At 36.9% G+C, this 27,301-nt stretch overlaps 1 protein-coding gene across 1 annotated transcript; it reads left to right on the top strand.

The window, feature by feature from the left end:
* Positions 1–26,873, top strand: TANK (TRAF family member associated NFKB activator). The gene is made up of 10 exons (XM_080346307.1): positions 1–76; positions 315–441; positions 4,465–4,611; positions 7,776–7,884; positions 8,680–8,792; positions 15,324–15,503; positions 16,782–16,858; positions 18,998–19,116; positions 20,689–21,272; positions 25,549–26,873. The coding sequence occupies exons 3-10, from the start codon at positions 4,513–4,515 to the stop codon at positions 25,714–25,716; spliced, it is 1,449 nt and encodes a 482-aa protein (XP_080202433.1). The 5' UTR covers positions 1–76; positions 315–441; positions 4,465–4,512; the 3' UTR covers positions 25,717–26,873.
* The last annotated feature ends 428 nt before the right edge of the window (positions 26,874–27,301 follow it).

Here is a 27,301-nt window from a genome sequence, read left to right as displayed (position 1 = left end):
GGCCGCGGCAGCCAGGGCGGCGGGGTTGCTCGCGGATGACGATCGCCGGCGGCGGCGAGCGGAGGAGCAGCAAGAGGTGCGCTGTGTGTGGGACAGAAACTGCGCGGGTGTGAATCCCCAGCTCTCCCGTAATCGCCGTCTTTTCCCTGAGCGCAGGGCTGTAGCGCTGCTGTGGCTTCAGGGACTCCTGCTGCGTTTCCGACTCTTCCCGTAGTCGGGCAAAAGGAGGAACTTTGTCCATTAGAAAAAAGGAAAAACGGAAAAAACGCAAGTGCAGTGAGCTTTCAGTCTCTCACAAATTATTACCTCAACAGGTTTCCAGTTCCCAAGATGATGGCAGCATAACTTAGAAAATATTTCCATGAAGCTATTTTGAAAGCAGAAATGTGTAAAGTACTTGCTTCTGGATGGCATCTATGTCCTTATATGAACCCATGAGAGGTAGGCATGTTTATTATGGATGAATGTGTATATACACATGATTAGCTAAAAGTTTTTCAGAATTTAAGGTGTTTTCTGAGGCGCTATTAATATTCAAAAGGTGCCTCTTTATTGATCTGCAGAGCTGGGAATTCAGGATAAACACAGCAGTATGCTGCAAGTCTTTGCGCTGGGGCTTTTTTGGCATTTGTCTCACAGGAAGTTCATATTACTGCTGCTGTTTTTTTCCCACCTATAGCGGCAAAATGTTACTCATTTGAAGCAAGTATTTTAAGAGCAGGGGTGTCGAACTCATTTTCACCAGGGGCCACATCAGACTCACACTTGCCCTCAAAGGGCCAAATGTAATTTTAGGACTGTATAAATGTAATTATTCCTACATTTATAGTGCTAAAATTACATTCAGCCCTTTGAAGGCAACCGCGGGGCTGATGTGGCACCTGATGAAAATTAGTTTGACACGCCTGATCTAGAGGTTTCATTTGGTTTGTTTCCTTAAAGGTTTGTCTTACAACTTTTGCTATACTCAGTTGTTTGCCAGTGTTCAGGTCTTTACTCAAAGATGAAATTTTAGTTCTCCTTGCCAAAGCTTCAGGAGCACAACACTCACAGGTACTCACATTTGCAGGACCCCCTCATCAGACAAATTCTGGAGCTAATCTCTCTCTGGCTCTGTCCCTGTTAGAATAAATGCAACATTTTGTATTGCTGCTTCTGTTCTGACTACATATTACTGTTAATAATTGGGAGAGTCTTTAGGATCTAATGAACATCTAGAATGTTGGTTGCTAAAGATCAGGATTGTCAACTTTGGGCTGAATGTGTTCCAGTTGCTGTACAGATACAGCATAACTAAGCCTGATTATAATAGTGAGGATATTTGTTTTGGTGGTTGGGGTTTTTTTATTATTTTAGGGCTGCTGAGGTGTGTAGGGTTTTTTGCTCTTAATGTTGCGAGAAGAATAAATGACAAGAACAGTTGGCAAATTCCCCGATAAATATTGATGCCTATGGAGGAGAAGCTGGAAAAGGAGCCAGTTTTTCTAACTGCAGGGAGTTCTGGATGCGAGATGGATAACATAAGAAGCAGTTATATATTCCAGCAGCTGGCAGTTCAGGGTGTAACTACAGAGTAGTTTAATCCAATCTAAATCTAGACTGCTGCAGTCCTGCCCACGGCTAGTCTCATGTTCCCACTGCCTCCTTGTGTTTGCAGTAGTGCTGCAGCAGCCTCACAATGAGCTAGCTGCAGTTTAAATGTTGGGGTTGGTTTTAGGGGGTTTGTTATTGCTTTTTTGAGGAAGTAAGAATCTACTTTGGTATACTCCACTGTGTATGATAGAAATGCTAATATTGATACAAGTAGGTAGGAAAAATACATGGCCAGAGATAGGGGAAGGCAGGAGTATCCTTTTCTGTGGCAGTGGAACTTGCATCACTGCTACATAACTGTGATTTCATGTTACACTTTTGAACTAATGCTGCCATTGAACACAGGAGTTCTGTCTGCATTTTGCTGACATTTGCATTCTTCTCCTATGCTGGCTTCCTTGTGTTCTCATGCCATTTGAAGTGCTCTGTGGAACTGATCTGCATTAAAACTAGCACAGCAAAAATACCTTTAGCATTTAGTTTTAAACTGAACTGGTTTGTTGATACAGATTACAGTAAGGCTGCTTGTGCTGGAAGAAAGGGAAGGGTGAGGTGGAAGCAGAAATTAGTGGGGGAATGTAACACCAATTCTTGTAGTTACAGTTCCATCTTAAAGTGACTCTTATTGTGCCTTTCTTATTGCATGGAGTCTGGATTTTAGGGAGCTACCAGTACATTAGCTACTATTCTCCTTATTTTTCCCTATGAAGTAGAAAATCAGATGCACTGCTACAATTCTGCCTGTTGGATCAATTACTTTTGGTACCAGCAGAACCCTTCATTCATATGAAACAATTTAGGCATTTCACACAAAACTCATAAACTTGGATTTCAATAATATTTGTTGTATCAAAGGATCCCTAAATGATTCCAAGCTGCTAAAGAATTCATTTCACCACTAATGAAGTACAGCCATGCCAGAGTTGACATACAATTGCTTTTCACATACACACACATCATTAAAATAAATTTTGCAGGACAAGAATTGCAATATCAATTGAACAGTCTGTTGCACCTTCTACGAAAGTCAAAGCACATTTCTGTGTTCAGGCTCTATGATATGGAAAATATTCAAGAGCAAAAAAACATGAACAAAATCTTCAAGTTGGGGAATGACCTATTAGAGAGCAGTGTAGGGGAAACGGGCCTGGGGGTCCTGGTGGACAGCAGGATGACCATGAGCCAGCACTGTGCCCTTGTGGCCAGGAAGGCCAATGGCATCCTGGGGTGTATTAGAAGGGGAGTGGTTAGTAGGTCGAGAAAGGTTCTCCTGCCCCTTTACTCTGCCCTGGTGAGACCACACCTGGAATATTGTGTCCAGTTCTGAGCCCCTCAGTTCCAGAAGGACAGGGAACTGCTGGAGAGAGTCCAGCGCAGGGCAATGAAGATTATTTCCTCCCTTATGAGGAAAGGCTGAGGGAGCTGAGTCTCTTTAGTTTGGAGGAGACTGAGGGGTGACCTTATTAATGTTTACAAATATATAAAGGGTGAGTGTCATGAGGATGAAATCAGGCTCTTCTCGGTGACAACCAATGATAGGACAAGGGGTAATGGGTTCAAACTGGAACACAAGAGATTCCACTTAAATTTGAGAAGAAACTTCTTCTCAGTGAGGGTGACAGAGCACTGGAACAGGCTGTCCAGGGGGGTTGTGGAGTCTCCTACTCTGGAGACATTCAAAACACACCTGGACACATTCCTGTGTACCCTCATCTAGGTGTTCCTGCTCCGACAGGAGGATTGGACTAGATGATCTTTTGAGGTCCCTTCCAATCCCTAACATCCTGTGATTCAAGCTGCAATCCTTAGAATTTTGACCAGGGTCCAAGACAAGTTATCCTCATACCCTTCTTGCCTAGCTTATTCTTCTCTGACTGCACCACTTTCCTTAAGAGTAGCTGTGGTTTATGCATAATCCCAGCAGATAGTGAGAGATGATAGTGGCTGTCCATGCTGCATACTGTGCAGTAACCACGCTTTAAATATCAGGAGAGGAGATAGGAATTACTGTTTGTTTTGTTTTTACCTAATTCTGGTACTGTTTGGAGTGTTTTTGAGATTTCACTAACCTATCCTCTACTGTACTTACATTATGATAAATCTAGACATTAAAATTCGTGTCATATTACTACAGAAGCAAAGTACCTGTGTTTGCAAAGTTCACTCTGTCTTGAAATTGAAGTATGTGACAATTAATAGTGTTGTAGTCTTATGTGTCAAAGTTCATGAGCTGTAGTTTCAGTGATTGTTATTGGAGTTGTTCACGAAGTGTAAAAAGTTGATAGTATTGTGTGAAAAGATCTGAGTTTTGCTAATTCTTTCTGGTTGGTATCACTGATTTTTAGATAAAAGATGTTTTAATTCACCTTGCAGTGTTGCTTGTGTTGCCATTTTCAAATATGGCACAGAATAGGATAGGTCCATGTGACCTAATGTTGTTGAACTTTTATCTTTTTATTGCTAATGCCAAAAGCTGAGTTTTATTTTGGTTTTTAATGCTGTTATTTCACAATTGACTAAACATTAAACTGTTAGAAATGTCATCAAATCAGATAACCGGTGATCTGCACAAATTTTAAGTCTCAGTCCTCAAACACTGTAACTACATATACATTTACACATTCTGTGCATCCAGAATTTTATTCAGAGTTAACCTGCTTTTATTTGGCTTTTGTTTAAATCTATCCCTGGACAGAAAATTAAATGTTGAGGTGAGCAGAGCTATAGTTCAAACTATTATGTGAGTTATTGCTCAGATATACTGCACATATTACTTGAACTTGATATTAGTACAAATAATATTGTATATGGTTTTAGTTACATACTTCTGTCTCTTAGAACTCTCTCTTTTTCCTTCTTATTACTTTTCAGGTCTGTTAACTTGATCATCTTTTGAGTGATGAAACAACATTGGGAATTATGGATAAAAACATTGGAGAGCAGCTTAACAAAGCTTATGAAGCCTATCGACAAGCATGCATGGATAGGGACCATGCTGTGAAAGAACTACAGCAAAAAGTATGTGTTAGGTTCCGAATTGTATCTTTAAAGCCATCCTTCCCACGGAGGATTGCGGTACCCGTGGATTTCAGTTTCACTTTAGCTATAGGCACTTCAGTGCATCTGTTAAAGATGGAAGTTGCCATTATGAAACCAGGCCAGTACACTGCCAAATAATGCATTAGGCTGTGAATCTAGTAGGTGGTTTTCAGGTTTTCAACCTTTAGGTTTTTTGTAGTTTTTAAAGGTGAGAAAAGAGTTGTGTGGTTTGAAGGATTAATGAAACAGCAAAGATGTATATAAAATTTGCCTAGCTTTAATGAAGTACTTATTGAAATTTAATTTGCTTTATTAAAAATTACTTTTAAAATTATTAATCTAAATAGCTTAAAATAAATATTTTTTGTGTTAGTAGGAAGATATGCCATATGAATTACTAGTTTATTTTATGTCAAGGTCAAAGACTAATATGTTAAGTGCTGTGCAAACTATTAGGACAACAGAGTTTGTGTGTTTAAACGTTTGCAGCAAACTTACCTTGAACTTATTACAATAAGTATTCATTTTTTTAAAATAATAATCTGTATAATTATTCTTTAATTATGAAGTAACAGAAAGATTCAGGAGGCATTCTGAACAAGAAGGAGCACCTTTGAATTTTTACCTCATCTATTGTTGAAAACATTACTTCAGCCAAAAGTATTTTAGGACTTCTCATCATGTAGGCCAGTCTATTGCAAAGCTATCAGTTTTGGGCTTTGTAATACTATTTTTCTTGTTCATATTCTACCTAACAATGGAACCTTTGTTATAGGAAGGATTGAATGTTTTTGATGCTACAGGCCTTTCTGAAACTTCCATGGAACTGGTAGGCTGGAACAGAAGAGCCATACTCAGTGTCAAGTTACGGAAACAGAACTGGGAGCAGGGAAAGGTCTGCTAGAGAATATTCTTATATCTGGGAACAATCATGCCATCTGCTTACTTGGCAAAATAAACTAGCCGAGGCACTGCAGAACAGGTATCTAGTCAATCATGTGTGCAGTCATCCACTGTGCAGCCTGTCTCTGTTCATAGTCTGTTGCAGCACTGCTGGTGCAACTCTATAGAGTTTTCTGTACTTAACAAGCACAAATCAGTACATTTTGTGCTGAAATTGCAACTAACTTAACAAAAGGCAAAACATCTTAGAGTGTTTGAAGAAAAAACAGTCAAGTTAATATTCCTGGGTCATCTAACAGTACATGAAAGATATTTCTGCCCAAGAAACAAGACATCAAGTGTAAGGTCAGATCACCCTTCTAAAGTCTATGGAAGAAAACCAGAAAAGTATGTGAAATCATCGGTGTTAAGCGAACTAAATGCTTGCAAGATTTCTATCTGCATTTTTGCTGGTTCCGAAATTTAAAACTAAAGCCTTTCATAAAGGATAACTGCCAGTTCAAATCTTTGTGCTAATCTTTCAGTAGTTGGATTTCATCACATCAAAAGAGAACAAAAGTATTTTTTCAAGAAGATTTTATACTATAATTAGTTGGGGGGTTTTTGTTTGTGTTGTTTTTAGGGGTGTTGGGTTTTTTTTTTTTTTAACCCAACTCATGGGTTTTGAACGACCTTTGCACAGTGCTTTACTCTGGTAACTTCCTCTATTCATTGTGTGGCCTTCATACATGGTTGGATTGTCCACCACTCTGTTGTTAACAGTTTACTACTTAAGTTACCGATAGGCCACTTGTTTTGCCAGTCTTTAGAGCTGGGAGCCATGTCAGGCACACAGAAGCCAGAGTCATCTCGGCCAGATGGTGTTTGATACAGATGGATGGTTGGTTGTCATGCAGATCTTCTAGTTGGTAACTTGTTGCTGCCATCTGACTCAAGGAATAATTTGTGCACACTGGCTGTCAAAAGCATCTTCTCTTCTGTCTGTTTTAGCTGTCATGTCTGTGCTCTGTACAGAAGTGTTGACAAGACATTGCTGTTGTACATTTTCAATTTGGTTCTCAGTGATTTTTCCGCTTCATGAGGTCTCTTATAGCTGCTGGAGTTTACTGCTCTTTGATCACTTTTTTTTTTTTCTTTTTTTAAATAAACTCTCATAGTACAACTACTACTTGGCCTTTTAAAATAAATTTTCCATGTAGATTTTTTTTTTTCCTGCCTACTTTACAGACAAACACATTGGCCAGTAGGGATGTGTGGAATTTAAATGTGACCAAGATTTGAGAATTAGATAGCACTGTGGATAAACTATGAATAGACATGAAAACAACACCTAGTCTTGTCCCAGGTTGTGACCTGTTTGGTAATATTCTTAATTTCAGAAAATATTCTTAATTTCAGAAAAATTAAGTGCATTTCTGTAATTTTCCTTGTTAGGACTTCACAAGTTTTCTTGCTTGCTTTTAGCACCACTGTAACTGCAACACTAGGCATGTGCTAATGAAATAATAGGTTTTGGATTATTAGCATCTCTCTGCCACCTGACCATTTCTTCAGTTAACTGGCTATATAACAATGTTCATACACTTTGGTGAAACGTGAGCAGTTTTATTAGGCTCTGTATGGCCTGTTTATAGCATGAGATGGAATATAGCTAGATGAAGAATGGGCTGATTGCTTGCTTTTCCCCTGGGCTTTCTAGGTTAGAAAAACAAGTCTACTACATTCAAAGGAACAGGCAAAAGTCTATTCATAGGCAATTAAAGTTATTTACAAAATACCTCTTGTATGAAACAAGCAATGTTGCTGTTTTCCATTTAAAATCTATCTTTGGAAAGCCCATTTTAATATAATTTCTTTGTTAGAAGATACAGGGAAATAAAATTACATCTTTTTATAGATTAACTAACTGACCGGCATTGTGAAGAATACTAAAATTGTAATTTTAAACCTGATGTTTTCTATGGCTATGAATGAATAATCCTAACTTAAAAGTTATCCTGTCCTTCACAACTGCCACAGTTGAAACAGTTACTGAAAATTGGGATTTATTTCCTACAATGCTTTTTCTAATCAATGCTGTCTCAAAAATATGGACTTGCAAAGGTTACTGTAGTTGATTTTTCACACAAAGGTCCACAACTACAATTATCTTTAAAAATCAGAGCTGCTTTTTATATGCCAAATAGGAGACCCCTAGTCAAAACAGAATAAGATTAATGCTAATTAAATTATATTTGCAGACAGAAAACTACACACAGAAAATACGTGAACAGCAGGAAAAGATAGAGCTTCAAAACAGCATTATTGCAGAACTGAAATCACAGTTAGCTGCTCTGAATGCTAATAGAGGTATGTACTCCAGTTTGCACGTTATTTCATTTTATGCTGTGTTGCACTGAAGAATAGTTTTGACTTTGTTGCTTCAGTTTTTACAATATACATCTCTCAGAGCAGGATCATACTTTTCTGTGAATGTGAGGCTTAACACAAATGTGCAGTTTCAAAATCTATTTTTAAAATGCAGCACTTCTGAGGTTTCTCTTTATCATCTGCAGGAAATGGTGAGATTTTCTTTACATGTAGAACCTGCTTACACTGAAGCCAATAAAAGTTATGAAAATATGGGTTCAAGTTGTTCACTAGAATTAAAACCAAAAATGTTACATGCTAATTTTACAATTATCTGTTAATAAGTTTAGCTTATAGGTTGTGCTATGGTCATGTTAGATGAGGCTTGTGATGCTAAGCTTTATAAGCAGGTAATTCTCTTTCAGATCAAACAGTCATTGATGGATAATTTTCCACTGTTTGGCTGTATTGCACAAATAAGAGAAAAGAGTCAAAGTAACCATGTGTTAATCTGCCATGCTCATTAAATATTTATTCACACTAGCCTAACACTCCTGGTTTTCATAAATACTAGCAAAGTGGTTGGCTTTTATTTTTAAGAGCACATGTACATTCTTTATTGCTGGTTTAGTCTTGTATTGTCTCTAAGCACAGAATGGGGCTTCTCTTGCTTGTTTAATATGAAGGCTTGCTCAAAGAAAATAAAGAAGTTCATGTGAACCTAGCTGCTTTTTAATTTTGCTTGCACTTAGAAGCTGACTGGCAACAGTGACAATCAGCTGCTTTTTTTTTAAGGTAATGCACATCCCTACATTCTGATGCATGAAGACATTGAAACTTCCAACTTATCTTTCGGCCAGCTTTCTGAAAAACTGAATGTAGCAAAGCAAAGAGAAAAACTCTTAAAGGTATGGTTGCCTGCAGTATACTTAAAATAAGATCGCATTTGTGCTGTGATTATACAATGAGAATCTAAAGAGGTGAAATTTTTACCGGTGCCTTTGAACTGCACTTCTAATTACACGATCCTCACCTGAAGCACACAAGTATTGTGCTGCTGCGGTCTGCTTAGGTGAACTAGGCATATATCTTTGATCTTTCCCAGTTTGGCCATCCAGCTCCCTAGAATAGTTGAGATTGCAAAGTAGGAAGCTACTTGCGTATTTATTTCTTAGCCTGCCAAAACCAGTGGTCAGAAAAGGACTTGCTCTCACAAGAGCTTTTCACATTGCAACCCGTTCACATATTTTTGCAACAAATGGAGAATGTGCACTCAGAAAGTGATGGAGTGGAAAGTGAAATATACATTTCTCTGGAGACACGGGTGATTTGTTTTTTAAAATATCCAGTTTCAATACAATGTCTCTTCTGCCTCTCCTCACTGAAGTAACAAAGATTTTCACTACAGGCCATTCAGGAATAACAGTAAAGCAATAGTGCAGAATAGATGCGGAATACATTGGATAGATTTTGCATATTGACCAAAAACAGTGACAGAGGTGCATGAAGTTGCATTGTTCTTATCCTAAGTCATCCTACCGTGTTTTTTGAGAACTGTCTTGTAACATAAAATCTCTTATTTTTTAATATGAATCTTCTTATCAGGGACCCCGTAGGTGTTGTAAAAAGACACTTAAAAGGAATCAGGCATAATTAAAATAATTAATCTTAGGATTTGTTTCCTAAATCTGAGCTATAAACTAATTATGCTAAATTCACAGAAATGCATTTTTTATCAAAAGTGTTAATTTAAAAATAATTTCATTGGATTACTGATGCTCGCTTAATTATTTGGAAGAAATCTCATTTGAGACTAAGCTTTTGCAGACATTTTAAACATATTGTTCCGAAGATTTTCATACACTCTTATTTTATTTTTTAAAAAGTCTTTATATAATTTTTCTACATTAGAATCTGTAAACACAAGATGTCATTTCTTTCCTAATATTTGCATTTGTTTGGAGTACAACCCAGCTGAAGGGTTAATTCTTTGATGAAACATCTTTGCATATTTTTGCATTTCTCTGTCTTGAGTTGGATAAAAATTATGTCTCATGGTTGCACACGGACACCTGACCAAGTCTAGTATTTCATACTCTTGTTTCCAAATGCTTGCTCAAGGACAACTGTTTTAAGTAACTTAGTCATGTAATGAGTAGGAGAAAGGAAGGTATGCTATCTATTTTTTTCATATGGGGAAACACTGAGAAATTATGTGATCTATACAGAAGATTACAGGCAATGCATGAGAAGCTGGAATCATGATTACAGTCAATGCATGAGAAGCTGGAGTCATTATTGCAGGGGCTATTTTCTTAATGGAATGCAAGTTGTCTTCATCTGCATTTTTTTTTGTAGTCTCTTCTTGCAATTACCTCTCGGCAGTAGGTAGTTCATCTGGATTTTGCTTCATCTGTGCGCATATATATATATAGACTCTGTGAACAATCAGCTATCAACTATACAGTCTGCATTTAAACCTAGGCATAGTGCTATACAAATAAGGTCTTTTCAGAGGGGATCAGTAGAGATATAAACCCATCCAAGGTCAGGTTGACTCAGCCTACTCTGTGTTCCTGTTATTGCAAATGTAATAGCTCTCTAGGTGTTGAGAGCATGGAGCTTGAGGAGAATATGTTTCACTGGACCAAGGCTGGTTTCTGCAGAGGTGTGTGGATATCTCTGCACCATCCTTCTGATTTCATAGGGGTTATAAGCTTTGGGAACAAATTAGGACAGATAAAAAGGTAAACTACATGGAATGAACGTATGGAAAAAGCTGAGGAAATTGAACAGTAGCAAATCACCCGGACCACATCAAGTTAACCTAAGAGTTCCCATTTCTCTGTCTTTCTGAATAAACGAAGTAAAACTAAAACAAAGTAAAAAAATGGATGCCATGTTAAAACCAAAAAGAGCTGATTCTTCGCCTGTAGGTAATCAGCTAGTAGAATGTCCTGCTTCAAGGAAAAACTGGACAACTTCACAGAAGAGAAATCTGTTGTGGTAAATAGAAACTATTACTAAGAAGGTCTGGGAATTTATTAAAATATGTATCATGAGTGCCTCCTGTTTTCTTGTTCTCTTCCATAGATGTCCTATTTTGACATCTGTTAGACCAAAAATCTATCATCCCGTCACTGACCCCGTATAGTTGTCTTGCATCTAATTCAATAAAGTATTGGCTTTTCAGCTATTCAAATTTGGAAGCTCAATTATTCTGTTTCAAAGCCTGTAGTTTTCTAATCATACTCTATCCATATTCTGCTCTAAACCAAATAAATTCTGTCTACATCCATTGTTGTCTATTGCATTAACTGCTTTATTCTACTTCGTGACCAAAAATTTCAGGCTTGCAAAATGTACAGTTCCAGATAATAAATTATCATTATGATCTTTAAGTTAAATGTTGCTGTTTCTTCCTGTCCTTCCTTGAAACTCAATCTCTCCATTGGCTGGAGGTGCCTGGATTTATCAGTACCTATTGAAACTATCTTTTGCTAAGTCAAGTGGGATTTCTGAGTGGACTATATCCTGTCCTGCAGTAAAGTTATAGAAATTCTGGATTGATTGTAATAGGTGCATGGTCAGAGCTTAAATTTCAGAGGTTTAAAGTGAGGGAGGGGTTAGCTTTTCTCTGTTTTCTAGAATGTGGCCATACTTGTGTGTTTTACCCACTGTTGTCAAATTCTGTTGCCAGTGTGTTATTTTTTTTTTTGTTCACATTCATCTTCACTGAAAGAGATGAGAGGACCACATTGGGTTGATGGTCAGTATCAAGCTATACACAAGATTACCAGATTTTTTAAGTCCCCTGCTTGAGGAGACAAAATGGACCTAAATTACTGCCTGTTTTTTAATATAGCCTGACTAAACTTTATTAACTAGGAAGAATGTGGATCCAGTTACTGTTTCAGAGCCAAAGCTGCCCAGCAAACAGAAAACCTTAGTAAGCAAGATTAGACAATGTCAAGTAAAGTCTTCTGCATGCTATTTTTAGTATAGAGTCAGAATCCTTGTAAACTCCATAAATCATGATGCTAAAGTTAATACCTGTGACAAGAAAACATGCTCATGTTCATATTTTCCTGGGTCAAGAACCTCAGTATTAAACACCATGTGAGTTTTGATCAGAATTTCTTGTGCCATGAAAAAGGGGAGGACACTGTGTGTCGGGAATGAATGATGCATATGGCATACAGGACTGTTCATCCTGCAATAAATGTTTAGGTCTTTTTTCATGCAGGACATAAGCAGAGGGATGGCAGATGTCTGGTAGTCATCTTTATGCTCAAAATTATGGTGCTAAAATGACTTAAGTATTAAGAGCAGCTGCTGCAGCAGTCTTGTAGAGTTGTGTGTTCCAGTCAATACCACTTCTTTAGTGTCACTTTGTTCCCTGTCTTTGATGCAAAGAAAGCTGTACCTCATGATTTTATGCTAGCTAACAATTTTATGCATTTAGCTGTTCTTTGCTGCTGGTATGATGTATGCAGTACGATTAATTAGGACTTGCTACCTGATAAAATAAATTCTGGTATTGATAGCCTTTCTTCTTATTGTTTCATCTGTCTAAGCTAACTTTACCCAATAACAAAGAAGAGTTTGTGGTTAAACTGTTATAAGTTACAGTTAACATTTCCTGAGACCAGTTATAGTAGTTCATCATAGTATTTTTCCTTGAAACCATCTGACCGTTTGCTTATCCTAGGAAGTCACTGAGTCAGGGCATTATAGCACACTTCAGGGAAAAATAAAAGGACCTGCCTTTGCAGCAGTACAGTCTGGGGGCTGATGGGCTGTGGAGTAGCTCTGCTGGAAAGGAAATGGGGTCTTGTTAGACAGCAAGCTGAACATGAGCCAGCTCTGTGTCCTGGCAGAAAAGAAGGGAAACAGTTTCCTGGAGTGTATTAACAGGAGCACAGCTAGCACGCTCAGGGTAGCAAGGATCTCCCTCTATTCGGTGTTCATTGGACTGCATCCAGAATACCACAGCCAGTTTGGGGATCTCCAGTACAGGAAAGACATTGGTAAACTAGAGTGAGTTCTGGACTTGTCCAGCATGGAGATGGCTTCAAGGCAAGTTAATAGCTCCTCAATACCTATGTTGAGGTTACCGGGCAGATGGAGCCAGCCCCTTAACGGTGGTACATGGCAAGAGGATGAGAGACAATGGGCAGTTGAAACATGAAAGGTTCAGACTGGACATCAGGGAAAACTTTTCGCCATGAGGGCTCCCAGGCATTGGAAAAAGTTGCCCAGAGAGTTTGTGCAGTCTCCATCCTTGCAGAATTCAAGGCTAAACTGAGTAAGCTGATCAGACATACTTTGATTAGGAGCTAGAGAGTGCTTGAGGCCCCTTCCAACTTGAATTATCCTCTGATCTTACAAAGCCTCTCCAAAACAAAATATATTGATCTTTTCATAATATAGGTGTAACCTCTTTGTTGGCTCTTAATACCAGCACGCTTAAAAGATCCATTGTGTGGCCAAGAACTTAACTGAGCAGGTATGACCTATGTGACATACTTACTTGTCATGGCATTAGCTTTAAAAACTTCAGCCAGTTTATAAATGTTGCCACATTATTGCAAACACCCTAATTTAGTCAGTATTAGAAACTGTAAGCTATGAAGGGCTATATTATTGAAAGATCCCGAAGAGTGTAATCGTCTCTCCAGTGTTTATCCTGGTGTGATATCCTGATGGTGCACAAGAATGACAAGTATGTACTGATGGATCTTCATTCCTTAACCATCCGGTGTGTCTGTGGACCGCTGTGGACCAATCCCTACATGGCTGTCACTGTCAAGTAGAGTAGCCCCTACCTACCTAATCTCCAAATGCACAACCTCACTCTATGTAGGTCCCATTTGTAAATAAAATCTTCTTGAAAAAGCACTTATTTGCTTCTTTCCTCTTAACTTTGCCCTACCTGTCTACAAACTACGTTTCTGCATTTCACTTACATTACTTTTTATTGACTTAACCCTTTGGGCTTATTTCTCTTATACAGACAGACATGGAGCCTCAGACCACTTTTTGTGACACTTGGTACAGTTTAAGATCAATGTTTGTATAGATTTTGTAAGCTGACAAGTGTAAGGTTTTCATAGCCACAGTTTTTAACCATGGGTTGTTTCTTGGAAGTTATCCAAGGACTATCTTTGTCCATATTAAAAAAAAAAATGTTTGCTGTATTCTTCTTAATTCCACCAAAAAGCCCACATACATAAAAATTCCATGAATTACCAGATGGATAGTTAAAGTGGGGTCAGCTACTGCTTTTTGTTTCACAAATCTTTATAGCATTGCAATATTTGCATTGTAATCCTGTTTATACATATGAATTGGGGCACGAGAGGCTGGTGAGGAGCCCCAGGAAAGGAGATCTGGGAATTTGGGCTGACGGCAAGCCAAATATGAGTCAACAGTGTGGCCTGACAGCCAAAAGGGCCAACTGTGTCCTAGGGTGCATCAAGCACTGCATTGCCAGCAGGCAAGGGAGGCGATTATCTCACTCTACACTGCAGTGGTGTGGCCCCACCTCGAGTAATGTGTGCGGTTCTGGGCACCTCAATATAAGGACAATGAACTATTAGAGTGTGTCCAGAGAAGGGCAACCAAGATGGTGAAATGTCTCAGGGCAAGACTTATGAAGAAGAGAAGGCTGAGGGGTGACCTCATCACAGTCTACAACTTCCTCAAGGGAGGCAGCAGAGGAACAGATGCTAATCTCCCCTCTCTGATGAGCAGCAGTAGGACATGAGGAAATGCAGTGAAGCTGCATTGGGGAAGTTCAGACTGGACATTAGGAAAAGGTTCTTCACTGAAGGGTGGGTCGGGCGCTGGAACAGGCTCCCCAGGGAAGTGGTTAGAGCACCAAGCCTGCCAGAGTTTAAGGAGCATCTGGATGACGTTCTTAGTTATGTGGTTTAGTTTTAGGTAGTCTTGTGAGGAGCAGAGAGTTGGACTTGGTGATCCTTATGGGTCCCTTCCAATTTGAGATATTCTGTGATTCTATAATTCTCTTCTTGGGTCTGCTTGAAAATTAAGTTAGCTGCAGAATATCAGCTTCTTCAAATTGTTTAAGATGGATTGAGATTCATTAAATACTATTTTGTTAAAATACATAAAAAGGTAATGTGACTTATATAGTAAGTGAACCAAGAAAGCATCTTTATTTTTTATAAACAGCAATATGACTTTCATAAATTCAGAACATACAGTTGTTTTGACTAATCAACTGTGATGAGTTACATCTATGTAAATGGTAGAAGATCCTTACTACCAGTTTAAAATTAATAATGCAATAAATAAGACTGGCCCTTACTTATGTTAAAAAAGCTTAATTTAGCATATTCCAGACTGCTGAATTGTGATATTCCACAAGCCTCAGTTGTATTAATTGTACTGGTGTTTCTAAAATTATTTTTTAGGAACAGTTAGAAAGTGAGAGCATGAAGTTGAAGCAACTTGAGGACAAAAACAATCAAAAGGAAAGGAAGCTTATATCTATTATTTCCAACCAAGAAGATAAAATAAGAACTCTGAAAAGCAAATTGAAAGAATTAAGTGAAGCACAGAAGGGTACAGAGATCCCAACGTATAAAAGGGAGGTAAGATAAGAAACGAAATATAGGTAAAATAAAGAAAAAAACTTTTATAAATTATTAGTTCTTTCAAATATGTTTATACTAATTATTCTAAGAAACTGGTTTTAAATGTCAGCGTTATGTGATTACTAGGAAATCGTTAAAGTATACGAACCGCATGGGGAACACCAAACTATTAAGTACTTATTGTTTGCTTTTTGTGTTAATTATGTCATTACAATTTTCATATTTGTGAAAACTCTAGATTATCATTTCTGTTTTATAATTTTCAGTTGGAAGTTTTTACCAAAATTGAGTTCACTTTTTCCACTTTCACGCCACTCTATTTTTGTTATTGAATAGCATCCAGAGTGCTATTCCGTCCTTGTGGGATAGCTAGAGTGCAGCCACCAGTGTGAACCTAACCACATCAACACATTTTAGCTAGCTAATTTAAAGTGAATGGACGTAAGAGTAGGAGAACAGCAACACGTAACTTGTTGCTATTAGATTTCCCAAGCATTGCTTAACTTAAAATGGCAAGCGTTTGTAACCCATGTTGCAAGGTATAAGGCAGCTCAAATGTGTCTATAGGAGCTGCAGTTACACTTCAGTGTGAGGTAAAATGTAGGCTATTGGTCTGTGATTATAAACAATGTATCATTAAAGTAATCTGATTTGGCAGAGATATGATCAAACTCTGTGTCTGATTTGGAGCACATGAACTACCCAGGCCATCTGGTAATGTAGAGCTAGTAGAAGTGCAGCTTAATGACTGGTTATTATAAAAAAAACAAAACAAAACAAAAAACTTTTCATGTTTGGCAGATTTAAAATTATGTAATACTAGAGTGAACCACAAGGTGGTAGTCAAAGTTAATAACTTCTTTAAAAACCAGCTAGAACTCTTTACATATTAGCTTGTGATGTGTTCATTGAAATTTCAGTGAATAAATTTATTTTTTAGAGCTAAAATAGCTGGACACCTCACTGACAACCTTATATACAACACATAATCTTACCTTATACAGGACTGAAATAGAATTACAGTCAAGCAATATTCTTAGAACCAGTTTCCTTTCAAGGGAGTACAAGCAGAGGAATCCACAATGAGTTGCTAAGTTAAACTGAAAACAGGAATTTCACACAAACAGTAAAAAAGTGGTTTGGTCATTTTCTGAATGTTCTGAGAGCTTCCAGAAGGACTAAATGAAGGATCCCATTATGTTTGTATTCATGTTAACCTGAAGAGCAAAATTAATATACTAACGTGTGATAAATATTTTCATATTTTACTTCAAGGTGAAAAGTAAGAAAGTTGTTCCAGATAAGTATGAATTATCTCTAGGAATGTCTGATATTTCACCTATGCTTGAAAGGTAAATGCTTTTGCAGCATTTGTTTAATTTGCTTTTGTCTTTTCTGCTATTAAATAAGACCAGCTATTTCCCTCTTTTCTACACAGTACCTTTAAAAATGGCAGCATAGGTCACAGAGCTGGTGTGGGAAGGTAATAAAGCCAGCAACTATGTGGAATCGTGGCTGAGGCTTTGCAAGTATTTTGGGATAAGTTGGGAGGAAGCAAAATAGCCACTTGGTTCAGCAGGAGGTTAAACTCTGTGGGAAACAGCAGTGGATGTTAATGCTAGGTTTAGGATAAGCATTAACTCTGTTGCATTAACTCTCTTCAGAGCAGGAATGTACAACCGTAATGGATTAACTGATGGCAGCACAGCAGAGGAGCCTGCTGTGCTGTCAGGAGGAGGTCTGATAGTCAGCACAAAGAAGTAATTCTTGGCCTGATCCATCCTAAATGAGAGAGTTTGAAACCAAGTTATCTGTAAGCTGAAGTCAGCCAGCCCTTGCTATGACCAAGGGACCAAAAGCAGTATATTTTGTAAGCAAGTATTCCCTCTTCTGCCAGTGTTTTGGGAATAACATTGACCACAGTGTTAGGCTTGCATTTTTCACAGGATAGGGCAGTAATAACACTTTCAACAAATTTACTGAGGTAAAGTAGAAGATTCTCTCTAAGGTGAGGCTAGGAGAATATTAGGGAAAAATATCATAAACTCTTGCTGTCATCTTATAGTCTTGCCTAGGCATCAGCTTTTGGCCACTCTCAGACATAGGCTAGGTGAACTATGTGGATCTTTAGTCTGACTTACTACTCCTTTATGATAGGAAATAATACCGTAGTGTGATAAAGACTTTCTTGTCTTTACTGATTTATATCTGAAAAATGAAAAACCTTCATCTGTCTTCTGTCTCCCTCCTTTCAAATAGCTCCCTTACTTTACTGTTTTCTTGGAAAGAGGTATGTGACTGGTAAGATTACTGGTAATCTTACACTAGTAAGATTATAGTATCACAAATGTCTAGCAAATTAAGATTGATTCATCTAATCATATGTATATTTTAAGGCTCCAATTAGAAACTTGTGTTAAGAGTCATTTTTACTTTGTTGTTTATAAAAAACCCTGAAAAATGGTCAGAATGTGTTAACAGTAGCAATGTTAACTCCTTCTGTAGATTCGTTTTCAAATAAGATACAAATAGACACAGCACAGCAGAAATAGGAACACAGCTCGTGACACTCCTGATTGCTATATGAATAAGCAATAAAAAGGAAAACAATTCACTGGATTAAAGAAAAATCCCTTTTGAGCTCTTTTGATAGAAAGATGCAAAAGAGAACACAAATCCAGCTTGCCACCAACTTCACTTTTTCATCTCTGAAGTTCATTTCATAAAATCCATTATATTGTGCTTAGAAATATAAATTGCTCAGCAAGTTTATTAAAATTTCACAATGGAATTTTATTGATGCATCAGTAACTGAATAACATAGTGCCTTTGGGCAAATCAAGCTCACGCCAGTATGAAGAAATATTTTTACCATTCTCAGTGCAGATAACTAAATATCGGATGTCCATATGATACTCTGGAAAAGATATAAATAAAAATATCTGTCAAAAATAGAAGGAAAAGTCATGTGACTCTCAAAAAGAGAAGGAATGGATTCACAAACCCCTCTCCAAAACATCAGGTAGACAGGGAAGGAAGGAGCAGTAACAAATGCTTGTGTCTTCCTTCTCCTGCAAAGTATGAAACACAGAAAATTAACGTTCACAGCAGCAGCATATTATTTTTCCGAGAATGAGATGGTAACACGACCCTTGTGAAAGAGAAGCTATTCCACAAAATACGTGAGAGAACTGAAAGAAATATAAAAGCTAGATTTTTTTGGGGGGGAGGGGAGTGCTTCTTGAAGGGTCAGACCCTAAGCTCAAATATATGTGTGTATAATATGACTAAGCAGCTCTTTGACAACATTTTCTTTTCCCTCTTCTGCTTGCTTTTACTGAAGAGAACAAAAATACATATACATATGTTGAGAAGCAAGGTATCCAAGTAGCTTACACTATTGTTTTTCTCTGGTTCGTGGGTGTGACTGGATTAAAGGTCACAACAAGCTGGATTGGTTGACTGTTTAATTTACGATTTTGGTCTTCCAGGGATAATCTGGAGACTGTTTTCCAGCACATGAAAGAAGAGTGTCATCGAATATGTATGCTAGCCAGAGAACAAACAGACCAACTGAGTGCATTTAAGATAAAGCCAGAACCTGAAACTGGTAATATCATACTTAAGCTCTTATTGTGATTCAACTGTTTGAAAGCTTTGCTTTATATTTGAAAATACTGTAAATTACACATACATAGAAGTATTTCCACTGTTTACCATCTGCCTTTTTCAAGTCTGTTCACATGGTGCTCAGTATTTCACCAAGAAAACACACCGCCAGTTTTGGCATTCTATGATGAATGCTCCAAACCACATGCTATAAAAGATAGTCATCACATCAATGGCTCTTGTAATTGTTTTGTCCCTTGGAGTGAGAGGCAGGCACTTACTACATGTGATATCCCATCACACTGTGTGAATGACAGCATTTGCTTGCTTTTAATTTAGCTGTCAGTTCAAAAGATGTCTGTTATGAATGTCTCCAGCCCTGTATCTGTTAGAGGAAAATTGCTGGACTGAGGAGAGTCAGAGGACTTATTTTCTAGACTCCCTTGTGCAGATTCGTGAATACTGTTCCATCATATGGGACAAGACCTTAATCCAATACTTCTTGAAAACAAAAGAAAGGTTTGATTTTTGCTGCAACTGGAGGTCCTGAATGTCCAGTTCTGCTAATGCTTACGTTTAATATAATGTCAGCTACTATGGGTTTTCCCTGCTAGCTTTTCTTAATAGAATCAGACTCTTAACTGATTTCAAAAAACACCTGCCAAACTTACATGAATCAAAAGACGCTGATTTCAGCACTTGCTTCTAATTGAGGTTATACCGTTACTGACGTTAGTTACATTAAGTGCTGATATATAGCTTGTTGCTTCAAATTGCTGTGTCTGAACTGTATTGTTCTGTTCTGATTGTACACAACTAAACTGTATTATTTGGGGGTAGGAATTTTGGGGTATGAGTGTGTAGCAACTTATTTCAGAATTGATTTGTTTTCCATAAATAAGTGCCTAACTCAACTGTGTGAAAAGCTATACATGATATAGATTTAATCTGCTTGTTTTCTGTTACTTCTGTGGCCCACATTACTACAATATCTGAGTTATGTCAGAAGGCTGCTGTACAATTAGTATGTCCTGAAGTTATTCTCTCCCCTGATTAGGAGTAACCATGAGTATTACTACTTTTTTTTCTAATAAAGTGCCAAAACTTAAAGGGGAATTCTCAAAACAAAGGGAAAATATGGTCCTGCTTATGACTACTTACTCAGTTTAAATATTTACCTAATTTGGAAACCAACAGGAATTTGGTACCTGAATACCTTCTAAAATCATGCTCATGGTGCCTAGCATGTTCTTGGCACTGTGTGAAATGGTTTTGGTTCCAGCTTCTGTTTCTGCCGGAACACTTCAGTAAATATGTGCAAGCATGTTTTAAGAGTATCGGACAACATGCTTTTCAATAAAATGAAAATGTTTATAGCTATAAATCAAAGACAAATGGAATTATTAGGACAGAAAGAACTATGCCTCAAACCGATTTCAGAGAGAAAAAATAAAAGTTAAAAAGCCAAGAAGGAAGACGAAAAATCTCTCAAGGAAAGAAAAAAAAAAAAAAAAACCACCACCTTTAATAACTATACTTCAGTTTAATGACTTCTTCATTTTTTTTTTCACAGAAATACAGTTTTCCATGCCAATACAGTGCACTGATAAAACTGATGAACAAGCAGAAGAGCTTTTTAAGACTCGGGTTATAAAGGATATAAATAGAGGTGCATCATGCATCACATCTATCACACCAAGAGGAGTGGGCCAAGATGAGGACAACAACTCTGTAGAATCACTTTCTAAATTTAATGTCAAGCTTCCACCTACAGACAATGACTCTGCTTTCTTGCAGAGCACTCAGGAAAAACCAACAGTTCCTTGTACCAGTATAGCTGAAAACATGCTTCAAGATTGTCATTTTAACCTGGAGCACAGAGACTGTGCTGTTAACCTCAGTAAATTGGAACCTAACTCATTTGAAGCTCATGGAGTTGATCTCATGACCTCAGCTTTACAAAGCTTAACTACTGTTGACAAAACAAACCCCCCAAATCATGCAAACATGCCCGTAGAAAATACCCATGACAAAACATGTTTCAAAACAACAGACACGAGTTTCACATTTGTACCTAAGCACACAAACCCGGGTACACCTGAAGTAATTTTTAATTCTTTAGAAGCTGCTGGGACAACCGTCAGAGGTCCTCATCAGGTATCTTTTTATAAATACATTTCAAAAAATTGTAATGATTCAGACAACCACTTTGCATATATATTTGAGACAGGATTAATATATTCTGTCAGGTATCTCATCAGTCTGTTTTTTTTAAGACAATATCTCTTGTCAGTTCTTCCTGATACTGAAGGATGTGTACAAGTTACTTTTCCAGTTAAAGGGCAGAAATTAAAGCAGGTGTAAGCACTGGATATGTTTGCATTAATTTAAGTTCATTTATATATTAATTGCTTCTATATCTATTTCAAAGCTGTCATTAATCAGAAGTTGCCCCCTCGATTGCTTTATTTCTACCCTTGATCTCAGTTGAAGAGGGCACATAATTCTTTTAATTGTTGTTAATGTACAACAGAGAATATGAGAAATGGACTGAGTAAAAAGCTGAACAAATAAACCCTGTGGAAAAAATATCTACTTTTTATCTTGATCTGATATATAAAAAGCACCCTATTCCTCCTCTCTAAGAAAACTTTATTTTTTTTCCTCTCGGTTTAAGCAGTCAAAGTGGAAAGCAATTTCATTTTTTCAAACAAAGGGAAGTTCACTAAAATACTGACTTTTATGTTTATGTAGGTACTTTCAGCTTGAATTTTGGTTATAGCTACTTGAAGTCCATAGGAGCTTCTGAAAGCAAGGCCCAGTTGCTTTAAAGCAGAAAAACATTTCAACAGGTTCTGACAATCACAGCTCTGAATACTTTGCTGCTTTTCTGTAACACACTGTCTCAACCGAAGTTGCTGGCAAAATTATTATGGACCTTTACATTTCTATGGCTTTTCTTACACCTTGTAAGAGGACACCTTATCAAGAATAAGCAAATAGTGATATTTAGGAATTCTGTGAGGGTGGATTTGGCATACTTTTACTATTTACATTGATGTCATTTTCTTTTCTTTGCAAATGACAAGGTACATGCAGCAGAAGAGCTTTACCTCTCAATTTGGCCACTGCATGACATGCAGAACTAGCATTTGCAAAGTGTTTTTAGGACATGATCATTTTGATGTTTTCTCCTAAAACATACCCAGTCTAGTTTAATTTTCTAGTGCAGACCAGTTTTGGATGAAGAGTTTAAAGCATGTTAAATTTGTTGTTCTTCATAATTGAAACTATAAGCCTGATCTTTCAAAATGTATTTTAAATATGTATTTGTAATGTAGGAGATCTCAATTCTTCATCAACCTACTAATCACAGTTTTTTGTTGTGTTTTTATTTTCATTGGATTCTCAGTTAAAGTTGTAGCTGAGTTAAACAAATTAAACCAATTATTTTATCACTGGTAGAATTCCTGTGGAGCTGTGAAGCATTCACTCCATCCTCTTTTTCTGTATTGCCTCTTCAGCTTGTTCTCTTACTAGTTAGTCTGTGTATTCATTTTTCAATAGATGGCACCCTGCATTGCATATTACAGCAAGTGAAACAGCTGGTATGTTGATGATAAATTGATAGAGGAGTATGCAGCTCAAAAAGTAGAGAAGAATAGCAGTTAAATAGCAATAAGCCTTTGTTTTGATCCTTGGTATTTCTGCAAAATGAGATTAATTTTGAGCTATTATTTAAAATATAAACATCTACTTTATAGAGAAAATGTAATAATGCTAATGCTAACACTTGAAGAAAAGAAAGGCAATGGTGAACTGTTTCAGTATTTCTAAGTCATACCTACAATAGCACTGTAGAACATAGAGGACATTGATTAAAGTATTATATTTTATCCAGAAGCTTGTTTGAAACAAGACAGTATTAATTTAGAATCCATTAAATATACATCTGTGTATATCAATACATTTAAACATCAGTCACCTTTATTCAGTTGCCTACAAAAGAGGTTTCTAAGTATTTTTCCTGGTGGATTGGACTCAGATGGAGAGTTTTTTCCTGACTGTTGATTTGCAGATAATATATATGTATATTAAAATACTAATGTTTTTAAATAGTTACATGCATACATGCCATTTTGACTATATTAAGCTTAGCAAAATTTATGTATAAACTTCTTCGTTTTTTTACTACCTTCCTAAGAGGTAGTTACAGTGCTTATGACTTCCATCATCCCTGCCACTGCTGAACCTCCAGTAGGGAGGAATTATATACCTGATTTTTTTTCCTAATGTAGATAAAACTTTCAAGTATTTACTACATATGTTAACTTATAAAATGGAAAACCCCATAAATGCAATAGATTTGGCAACAGTAAGTTCTTGGAACTGTTCTCAGTTGCTGTAATAAATTTAGATCTTTCCTTCTATGTGGATACTAAATGTGAAAACTCAGTAGTGTTTTCTTAGGATGTAACTTAAAAAAAAAAAAAGTGACTGAAAAGAGCAGCAGATTAAAATAAACATGGATATTAGTGGACCTAGGATTTTACAGACTACATTTAAGTAAGACTTGCATGTAGATGTGTGTGTTTATCAGTATTTACAGTTTGAGGGGGTTGTTTCCACCAAAATATGTCTAAGAATGTTCATGATTTTAAAAGCAAATTGATAGTCTATTGATCTTAATCTGAATGTTAATGTTTTTGAAATGGAACATCTGCTCAAATATATCCCTATTCTGAAAAGCACATTAGGTACATGCTTAACACTCAAAGAAAGAAAGGGACACTTAACACTCAAAGAAGGGTTCCCCTTGTGCTTCCAAGGTTAGAAATCTTACTATGTCCTTTGTGGCGTTTTTACAGTACTATTTTATCTTTTCTTTTTTTTTTTTTTTTTTTTATTTTAATGGTGCTTCTCATAACAAGATATGAGAAACAAGTAATTCTAAAGACATTTTGTAGGGATGTTTAAGTGTGTCAGTGTCTAGATAGATTTAATATGCAATTTACACCAGCAACATACAATAAGTAAACTCTTTGAGCTCAAAAAAAGTGGTGTGATTGCGCTTAATTACTAATTAGTCAATTTAATTATATGGATTGCTGACCATAATGAAAGACAGTAAATCTGCTATTGCTGTCTGATAAGCTAAACACTGTTTAAATAGGGAATGGACAGGAAATTGACTCCCAAAGTTTAGCTGGTTTAAAAAGAAGGATTAACCACCATGAAAGCCAGGTTAGTTATACTGTGAGTTACCATGGGAGGAATAAACAACAGATTCTAATGGTTTGGCATGATGAAATTTGAATTAGAGCTGAAAATTAAAACTTACTTGGATATCGATAGAAAACAAAAATTAAAACTTCTGAATAAACTACTTTCTAAAGTATTCTTGCTTGTCTTTCCATGTGTGAGCGAAGCACGAGAGAAGAAAACTGAGCAAAAAAAAACCTGTAGGGCGTTCTCCTCTTATAGGTTCCATCCCCACATAGAGCTCATGCCAGCTTGCTGATGTTCTGTCTACTTTGAAGTCACAGCACTATGCATTTAGTTTTCAGTTTACTCAAAACCTAAACGTCCCGGCCATATAACATAAAGATGTATTTTATCTTATGATGCTAATACTAAAGTAATTAAACTTATTTTTTAACTTTACTTTGAAAACTGATAGACTTTTTGATTCCTAGTTGGCATGACGCTAAATAGTGTACACTCTGACTTAAAGTATGTATCAGGCTGAAGTCCCTTGAACTCCTGTGTCATGTACACAGACTTGCTGGCTTTAAACTAACTAGCTCAGGCACCAAAAGCAGTGTAGCTACTGAACCAAATTTAGCGTAGTTCACAGAATTGCCTGAATTCAGGGATAGATATTCAGATGTTGCCTTTCAGTTTGATGCTGTCATGGCAGAAGGAATTCCAAAGCAGATTATTAGAAACACATTTACACTAAAAGGCAGTCAGAGCAAATAAGTAACTTTAGCCATATGACATGGTTCTACTCATTTTGTAAGTAAACTGAAAACTAGTTATGTGTCAATAACAATACAAATATGTTTATTAACTCTTTACAAGAAACATTTTATTCAAAGGTAAAAATGTGTTTTCTCATTTCTGTTAGGTGGCTATTATGAACTGGGGCTCCTACGGTAAAATACTGAAAGGCAAAGTTAGAGAAAAGCCTAAATGTGATCGGACACAGATCAGATAGTACAGACTTTTGCTCATAGCGGTATTTATCATTAATAAATACCAAGGCATAAAAGTCCTGTCTTGCTTTTCTTAAATGAGAACTCTCTAGTTAATGTCTCTGGCCAGACAGGTGCAAAAGACACCTACTTTAAAGAGGCAGATATTTTGTTATATAAATATAAACCACAGCATAATGTAAACCACAGCAGTAATCATTTTCTGTTTCCTTTAGCTTGTTTGGCAGCCTCGAGACAATGATTTGCTGGCACAACCTTATACAGACTCTGAACTGAATCAGTGTGGAATATGTGAATTCTGTCGAGAAGTTCTACCACCATCTATAACATCTAAGGAAGATTTTCTTCGGCATCTGTATTCCCACTTTAAAGTACAGTCTTAATGCATGAGAATTCAATGGATCCCTGGTTTTGCATACACTTGGTTTATTTTGTTCAATAGATATGCTAAGAATTTAAGAATTAAGACATTGTAACGAGAATTCATGACTGAAAGTGTTTGTCAGATAAGCACATTTTTAATTGTCCTTTGGCGAGGTAAAATGAAACTCTAAGTCACTCAGTACTGTAACTCACATTATTGCTTGTTATGCTTCAATATTACCTTTGAGAGTGATTTTAAACACCTTTTTTTTTTTTTTCCCCAATTAATTGTTGCCTGAGTAGGCCCAAAGTCATGATTATATTTATGAGTGTAGACTTGCGGGATTAACGCCTTAATCTGGCTGGGGAAATTGGTGTAATGCTAGGATTTTTTTCTCAATATCCACTTACGTTATTATGTTTTTCTTGAAGTAAATAGGAAGACGTGTGCCCTCATTTTTCATTTCTATTATAAAATGTCCACATTTAACTTACAATAGTGAACCTCTTAATTCAGATTCTTGTAAAATTGTCACAGTAACTGAATGCCAATTTGCCAAAATTAGGAGAGACTTGTTCACTAGTAACATAAATGGATGGTTGACTTTCCCAGATGAATTGTTTACTAGAGAGAGTAATCAAACACAGCACATAAATGACTCTTTTGCCAAAATGTAACAGGAGCAGTTTTATGGATATGTTACATGCTATTAAAAAATAGCTATTTTGTTCATGTACCTTTCTAGCATTAATAATTAGTAAAAATAGTTTCATAGAAAAGCTTAAATTAATATGAAGCATAGAGTGAGAAAAGGTTAAACTTTCCCTAAAACTAAGAGTACAGAAGATTATTTCCCTTTCCTTCTGGTCTGCTATGAAGGATTGCTTAAATCTGTTACAGCTTAGAAAGGAAAGGGGAAAACCTAATCACACAAATCTCAGTGACTTCATTTTTAGCCTGAATATGCTTAGTGGCTTTCTCAATACAATATAAATTTATGTTTAGTTGAAACATTGCATTCTGATAAAGTTTGCACGTTTTCTGGATTTATTGGGCTCAAATTAAAAAGTGGAGGGTTTTACTGAGTAGTTTAAATTAACAATAAAGGGTGGCTTAGAGCTTTTTACATTTGAACAGGTTTTAGTCCTAGTACTTGATAATTAGCATTAATATTTTCATAGCAGCAAAGCACAACAGTTTCTCTTTTTAAAGATTCGTTCACAGGTGACCAATTTCTGGAAGAATTAACACCTGCATAATTTTTAAAATTTTTTTCTGCAATTATTTTCTCTATTTTAAACATCTCATGTTTGTGACTGGCTGTCAACAGAGTGTACTGTAATAAACGCAGTGTGCAGTGCATGTCTGCTACAGGACCTGGAGAAAGCGTTTGTTACTGTTAACAGCCCTAAGCCCCCGCCAGTACGCAGCGCTGAGGAGGACACGTTCATCCCTGGACACGGCATGTGAAGTACCTCCCCACAGAGCACGGCTGGGGGTGGTTCCTGGGAGAGGCAGCAGTTCCAGGATTGGGAGGAGAAAAGGGGATTTGCACATCTCCAGCCAGCCCGGCAAAAAAACCGACTTGTCCTCTCAACCGTGAA

Source organism: Nesoenas mayeri (genome assembly GCF_963082525.1).
Source record: "Nesoenas mayeri genome assembly, chromosome: 6".
In the NCBI taxonomy this organism is placed as follows: Eukaryota; Metazoa; Chordata; class Aves; order Columbiformes; family Columbidae; genus Nesoenas; species Nesoenas mayeri.
Note: the sequence above shows the minus strand (reverse complement) of the source record. Positions and strands in the feature narration are given on the sequence as shown.